At 48.3% G+C, this 7558-nt stretch overlaps 1 protein-coding gene across 1 annotated transcript; it reads left to right on the top strand.

Annotated features, from left to right (window-relative positions):
• Window positions 1–2209: 2209 nt before the first annotated feature.
• On the top strand, window positions 2210–6948 carry LOC124654296 (polyprotein of EF-Ts, chloroplastic-like). Its single transcript, XM_047193311.1, has 4 exons — window positions 2210–2337; window positions 2887–4391; window positions 5263–5974; window positions 6120–6948. Exons 2-4 carry the CDS (start codon window positions 2933–2935, stop codon window positions 6724–6726), a joined length of 2778 nt encoding a protein of 925 aa, XP_047049267.1. The 5' UTR covers window positions 2210–2337; window positions 2887–2932; the 3' UTR covers window positions 6727–6948.
• The last annotated feature ends 610 nt before the right edge of the window (window positions 6949–7558 follow it).

Here is a 7558-nt window from a genome sequence, read left to right on the forward strand (position 1 = left end):
AGAACTATGGCACACACCATAGAAACCAAAGCCTGCGGCTAACACAGAAAACACTTGCAACATGAACACGCCATTTGCAGCCGACACCAAGAGGCATCACAACATCTCGCTCGTGTGTTTGCATCAAAAGGCACAAGAGTTTGTAACATGTGTGATAAAAACATATGCAATACAAAAAATCGCAAAATCACTAATCTCGATTTGGTTTCGAGCTCTTCCACGAGGTAAACCATCCATGGATGCAAGCTCTCACGAAGGCAAACAAATTAAGGAGAAGGATTGGGGGAGGATGAGGGTGCGAATAAGGAGGAAAACCTGATGGGTTGCACCCTCCACGACAAACTTGCTCTGAGGGAGAGGGAAGAGGGTGAGCTAGTAGAGAGCCCGACCAAATCGCTTCCTCTCTATCGAGCTAAGAGCATCTCTAGCAGAGTCCGTAAACACATGAACTGAAAACACCGAATTCAGTTCACCGAACTCGTGTTTACGGGTCGAAAAATTGATGGCGCAGAACAGACCCCGTAAACAAAAACCGTAAAACAGCATATTCCCTAATTACGGCCCATCTATCAGCTTTTTCTCCTTTTTCCCATTTTTCATTTTTTCTACTCTTCTTCTTCCTGAGACGCCGTGCCCGAAAACCGTAAAACAGAATATTCCCTAATTATGACCCACTTGTCAGTTTTTTCTCTTTTTTCCCCATTTTTCATTTTTTTCTACTCTTCTTCTTCCCTGAGATGTCCTCCTCCCAAGCTCTCCCTGTCTGGCCACCAAGGCGCCAGCCCACGCCGCGATGCCCCCCGCTGCACACCGGCCCGTGCCCGCCGCGCCCTGGCCCGCGCCTGGCCGCCACGCCTCGGCTCCGCGTCCGACCGCCACGTCGTGCCCTAGCCAGTGCCTGCCGCGCCGCGCCCGCCCCCGCGCCGCCCCGCGTCGGCCACCCCCTGCGCCGCCCAGCCACGCGCCATCCCCGACCCACCCCGCCCGGCCCCGACCATGCCCAGCCCGGTGCCGCCCCGACCCGCCCCGCCCAGCCCCGCGCCGTCCAGCCTCGCGCCACTCCGCGGCCGCCCTGCCCCGCGCTGCTGCGAGCTCACGTCGCCCCGAGCTCGTCTCGCGCTGTGCCAGCTACCGTCGGCCGTCCTGCTGTAGTCCAACAACGTCGCGATGCTACATCTTGGTTAGATTAGGTTGAGATTCGTCGAAATTTGGTCGGGGTCCGGCAAATGTACTGGCGGAAGCAATTGGCCTGATCTGAAGTTTCAGCGCGCCACGAGTAGGGGTTTGTGTTCAGTTCGCCCTTTCAGCCCCTACAAATACATGCCGAGTTGGGTTTTCGATCTCGACCTGAAACTTTTTTTCGGTTTTGGCTCGTTTACGGTAACTGATCTGCGCCGCTTTTCGAACCGAACCCGTAAATTAGCGGTTATTATTCGGTTTTCGGCTGTTTACGGGCTCCGCTAGAGATGTTCTAAGCGACCAATTTGTTTTGCGCGATTTGTGGTCAAACACTACCATTTTTCTATGTTGACGGTAAATCAAACCCGGTTAATACTGGATGAAAGAAAAAAATTCAACAATTATCGCAATGAATCATCCAAGAACAAAGTGATGTTAAAAAAGTTTAGTCTTTGAGAACCAACCTGAGGTTGGGTGGTTAGGAGGGTGGTTGTACCCCCAGCCCACTGCGAGTTCAAACCCCAGGTTTGACATCTGTGTGTTTCATAAAGGCGGAATATTCATTCAGTGGGAGGCGACGTTCCCGTCGACGACGAGGCGCTCGTGGTGACTTCGTCAATTTCAAGATCCAATCCGCCGGCTCAGTCTTTCGGAGGTGCTCATAGGGGTAGGGTGTGCGTGTGTGCGTTCATAGGGGTGAGTTTATACGCGTGTATGTGAGCGTCTGCGTTTGTACTGTGTTTCTCAAAAAAAAAAAAGTTTAGTCTTTAGGTTTTTCTTTAATTATATACATATTATTTTTTGGTATCATCTTCATATTTATATATTATGTTTTATTGATAGAATAGAATGTACATATTCTATGGTTATCTTTGCTTACCATATCTATTAATGTACTCTTAATATTCCTCTATGTTATTTAGATGAGATTACAAGGTGGCATCTGCAGTTCTGCACACACAAACTGCCTCTCCCGTCCCAACCCGACCCAGCCACTGGTACTAGTACCGTCAGTCTATCACCAGGCGCGCGCCTCTCTGCTCTTTCTCCATTTCGAGATAAGGCAATATATCTATCCCCAGCTCCTCCTCCTCAGCCTCCCGCGCCTCCGCACCTCACCACGGCTACCGCCGGACCTCGCCGGCGTCCCCCGACGAGGTAACGCCCGTCCTCTGAGCCGTCTCGCCAAAGCCTGTTTACTGCCTGGAACTCGTACGCTGTGTGGCTAGCTCGTCACTGATACTAATGCGGCCAGCGGGCGCCGTGGGCGAGGGGAAGCTGAGCGAGCCGTCGCCGATGTATCTCATCTCCTTCTCCTTCCCTTTGCTCCCTGCTCTCTCTTCTGCAGCAGCTATGTTCGCCATCGCTTGCGCCGAACGTGTTTGTGGGTATGCCTGCGCGGGGTGCCGCGCCGTCGACGGTCGTGTTGGTTTCGGCACACCTCAACCTGCTCTGCCTGGCGAAGCGATGACTTGTAGGGTTTTAGAATCGCTATTTTGGGTACTCATTGTGTACGTAGGCACTGGAATGCTGGACAGGATGCATGTTCAAACTCCAGTGCAATATTTTTGGTTTCCGCAAAAATTGGTTGGGCCTGAAACTCCAGGAAGCAATTACTTTTTCTGTTTATCGCAGCAACTTTATCATGTATTGCTCTAGATAATCATCAGAATAATCGATACTGAATTAGTTTCCCCCCTTGTGCAGGTTTCTGAAGGACTCAAGATTCTGATACAGTTCCCCTAAATTCAGTATGACGCCAGTGGTTCATTGCTCTGTGGGCAGCGTCAGCCTGTTCCACATAGGCAGTTTCAGGCCCAGCCGAGAAATCCAGATAAGAAGGTTCCGCGGCTCGGAGAGGTACTCGAGACTAACATCGCCGTCGCATCATGGGCTGCTGCAGCCGCAGACAGCGTTCCGCTTGATCAGCGTCTACAAAACAAGCTGGTCCTCTGCCAGCAGGCTAAGGACCTTGTCAGCAGCAGCTGTGGAGACTGATGTTGCGGTGGAGGGCTCGTCATCTCCATCTGGAGAAACTTCCGGTGAAAGCTCCGAGGCCGCACCTGCCGCTGCTGAAACTACTGAGCAGGCGCGCCCAGCAGCTTCTTCCGCTCCCAAGATAGGACGCAACACGCGCAAGAGCGAGATGCCGCCACTGAAGGACGAGGATCTAGTTCCCGGTGCAACTTTTACTGGGAAAGTCAGGTCTATCAAGCCATTCGGAGTCTTTGTTGACATTGGGGCATTCAGTGAAGGCCTTGTCCATATCTCCCGAGTAAGTGACGGTTTTGTCGAAGATATATCTACCCTGTTCAGTGTTGGGCAAGAGGTGTCTGTGAGATTAGTGGAAGCAAACAAGCAAACAAAACGTATCTCCTTGACAATGCGGACGGGTGGAGATTATGTCAAGGAGGCACCTAATGCCGCAAGCGGTGGGAGGAGTCCAAGTTCAGCTGCACCCAGAAGCTCACCAAGGCAAACAAAGGATTACAAGAAGATAGATGAGGAAAAGTATGCACGAGGAAAATCTCTGACTGGCATTGTCAAAAGTACAAACAGAACGGGGTCATTCGTGACACTGCCTGATGGAGATGAAGGATTCCTCCCAAGGGAAGAGGAAGCGGCCGCACTTTTTACCCTTATCGGGCATTCCGGGCTGGAAGTTGGTCAAGAGGTAGATGTGAAAGTATTGAATGTATCACGAGGGCAGGTCAACTTGACAATGAAGGGGGGAGACAATGATGAAGACGAGTTGGCATCGTTAAACACAAACCTGAAGCAGGGATGGTCCAGAGGAACTAACGCGTTTGAGTTAGCTTTCCGTAAGAGCAAGGAAATCTCTGCATTCTTGGACCAGAGGGAAAAGATAACAGTTCCAGAAGCACAAGCAGAAGTTGAGAGTGAGACTTCAGTTGCAACTTCTGAGGTTGATAGCAAAGTTGATGAGCTCGTTGAGCCTCCTGCACTTTCTGCTACTGAAGTTGAAAGCAAAGAGGAGAATAGTTCTTCAGCCCAAGCTGTGACCGGCACCATTGAGGAAATCACTCCTGTGGCTGAGGAGCCACAAGCATCAGTAGAAGAGGTTCCTGCAACTGCAAGTACCGAGTCTGTCGATAAAGAAGCTGCTCTTGAAACTGAGGAAGTAGTAGCCTCGAGTGAGGAAACCACAGAGGTTGCTGCTGCTGGAGCTGGAGAAGCAAGCACAACCACAGGTCAGCAGTAATTTTGTCGACCAGATCTTATCTGCAAAGGCCCTGGCATGTAGTAATTTGATCAGTCATATCCTGTCTGCAAAAGGCTCTTCAAGCAACTCTACCTAACTAGGAAGAGTATTTAGGATAGATTGCATGTAAACTGTTCAAGCAACTCCTTTTTTTCCAGTTCCTTTTCCAGTTTTTCTTGTGGTATTGTTCCGTACTTTGTTAAATGACCCAAGAATCAATGTGCTTAAGTTTTGTCCGTGCTAGCTCAAAGGGTTCAATTGGTCGACATTTTTTGGCTCTAGAGGATCATGTATAATCCAGATACCACCTCGTCTTCCACTGTACAGTTTTGGACTATCAAGGATAAGCCTCAACATGATATTTTTGTTTGTCTTCAGTTTTGGGACACATAATGAGATTTCTTGCTCTTCTGCATTTGCATAGTTTCGTTCTGATTGTCTTGTTGTGTGAAGTGGCAACTACATATTTTCCTACAAATTTGTTCGACGGCGATGGAGATTTAAATATTTTTGTCTAGTAATTTCAAGATGACACAAGAGACTTCCTGTTGACTTTTAACTTTGCCTAGTAAATGCATTTAGAATGTGACTGCCTGATCTAAATCTTTTCCAAATATCAATCAGAATTTGTTCTAAAATGAGACACCAGAACATGATCCTAAAGCTTTATGGATGCAGTGTAAGTTAACAGGTGCACTAATTCTTCTAATAAACATGTCCATCATTTACAATTTCGATGTTTTTTCATAATTTCCCCACATTGTCTATAGTACAGTTCACTACATATTGTACTTTATTGATGAACTGTTGTTAGAGCAGCAGAAGAAAGATATTGATGGTTCTTTTCTGCATCTGTGCAGCAACTATTTCTCCTGCTCTTGTCAAGCAGTTGCGTGATGCAACTGGAGCAGGCATGATGGACTGCAAAAAGGCTCTCGCTGGATCAAATGGTGACATTGATAAAGCTCAAGAATTCCTCCGTAAGAAAGGGCTGGCAGCTGCTGACAAGAGGGCTGGACGAGCCACTGCGGAGGGAAGAATTGGTTCTTACATACATGACAGCAGAATCGGTATCCTTCTTGAATTGAACTGTGAGACTGACTTTGTATCGCGAGGTGATATCTTTAAGGAGCTGCTCGATGATCTTGCCATGCAAATCGCGGCTTGCCCTCAAGTTACGTACATTTCTATTGACGACGTCCCTGAGGAGGTTGTGAAGAAGGAGACGGAGTTGGAGATGCAGAGGGAGGATTTGCTGTCAAAGCCTGAGCAGATCCGCTCTAAGATTGTCGAGGGCCGAGTAAAGAAGAGGCTTGGAGAGTTCGCATTGCTTGAACAACCATTTATCAAGAGTGACAAGGTCACAGTTGGTGAATGGTTGAAGCAAACTATTGCTACAATTGGAGAGAACATGAAGGTCAGGAGGTTTGTTCGGTACAACCTGGGCGAAGGGCTGGAGAAAAAGAGCCAGGATTTCGCTGCTGAAGTTGCAGCCCAGACAGCCGCGAAGCCACCACCAGCTGCTCCTCAGAAGGATGACAAGCCCGAGGAAACTGCAGAAACTGCAGAGAAGTAATTTTCCTCTCATGTTGCTTATATGTGGTAGCATGTGCATCAGAATGTGTTCACTGCCTATGCATTTCAATTTTAAACTGCATTGTTCATTTCCCTCGTAAAGTTAGCATTCAATCTATATTTGACATACCTATATTTCCAGGAAACCAGCCGTGGCAATTTCAGCTGCATTGGTAAAGCAACTCCGAGATGAAACTGGTGCTGGTATGATGGACTGCAAGAAAGCGCTCGCCGAGACTGGGGGTGACCTTCAGAGCGCTCAGGAATTCCTCAGGAAAAAGGGTCTCTCCTCCGCAGACAAGAAGTCGTCTCGCCTAACCGCTGAAGGCCTGATTGGCTCGTACATCCACGACAACCGCATAGGGTGCATGATTGAGATAAACTCTGAGACCGACTTCGTGGCTCGCAATGAGAAGTTCAAGGAGATGGTGAACGACCTAGCAATGCAAGTGGTGGCATGCCCTCAGGTCGAATACGTCTCAGTGGAGGACATACCGGAGAGTATTGTCAGCAAGGAGAAGGAGATTGAGATGCAGAGGGAGGACCTGCAGTCGAAACCCGAAAACATCCGGGAGAAGATTGTGGAAGGGCGGATAGCAAAGAGGCTCGGAGTGATGGCCCTCCTGGAGCAGCCCTTCATCAAGGATGACAGCAAGACGGTGAAGGATCTCGTGAAGGAAACGATCGCTGGCCTGGGAGAGAACATCAAAGTAAGGAGGTTTGTCAGGTACACCCTCGGCGAAAACTGATGGATGAGACGGTGATCTCCGTCACGATCCCTGAAAACAGGAGTTGGGCACATTTTGATTCACCGTGGTGCATAGCTGTTACTAGTTTGTACTGAGTTCCATGTATAATTTTGTATCACCTGTTATTATTGTTCCTGGTTCCAAACAAGACATTTTTTTCACAGCCTTGAATGTAGATGACAGGAGAGATAAATATATCGTCGATGAAAGGATTACGGCAAATTGAATTGGTATCTTGTTCCATGTTTGGATTCAGAGTTCTTGCTGAAGCCATCAGTACCGGTTTTACACATTCTATGCCTGGTGGTGGTACTACATGGAAACAGATGTTGAAATGTCTCCACTTTATATTAGTTACAAGACAGATGAACATACTTCAATTGCAGGGTCACATATGAAAAATAGGGCAAGTGCTGTTATCTTGGGTCTATCTCGCCATAATTTGCATTTGATGTCATGTGCTATCTTGTGTTACAGAATATGTAAACCATCTTCCATCTCATTATGGAGGCACCGCACAGGTGGTCAACAATGGTTTTGCCCAGTCTATCTAAAAGTTTGCAGGCCATAACAATGTTACAAAACAAATAAGTCCACTAGAGGACATGAATACGTGTGTTTACTTTTAGCAAAGGAATAGAAGAAAATAACGGTGTGCCTGTGCCAGAGCAGATCTCTGATACTAGGAAGAAACCCACCTACACTACACTAGAGGAGATGAAGTATCACAAGGGATCGGCAAAGTGGGGGCCGAGGGTGTAAGAGCATCCCCACTCGTTGGTGCTCCCCACGCCCAAATCCGGACGAAACAACCGCCGGATTGGACGAAATT

The sequence above is a fragment of the Lolium rigidum genome, chromosome 5, assembly GCF_022539505.1.
Source record: "Lolium rigidum isolate FL_2022 chromosome 5, APGP_CSIRO_Lrig_0.1, whole genome shotgun sequence".
Classification (NCBI taxonomy): domain Eukaryota; kingdom Viridiplantae; phylum Streptophyta; class Magnoliopsida; order Poales; family Poaceae; genus Lolium; species Lolium rigidum.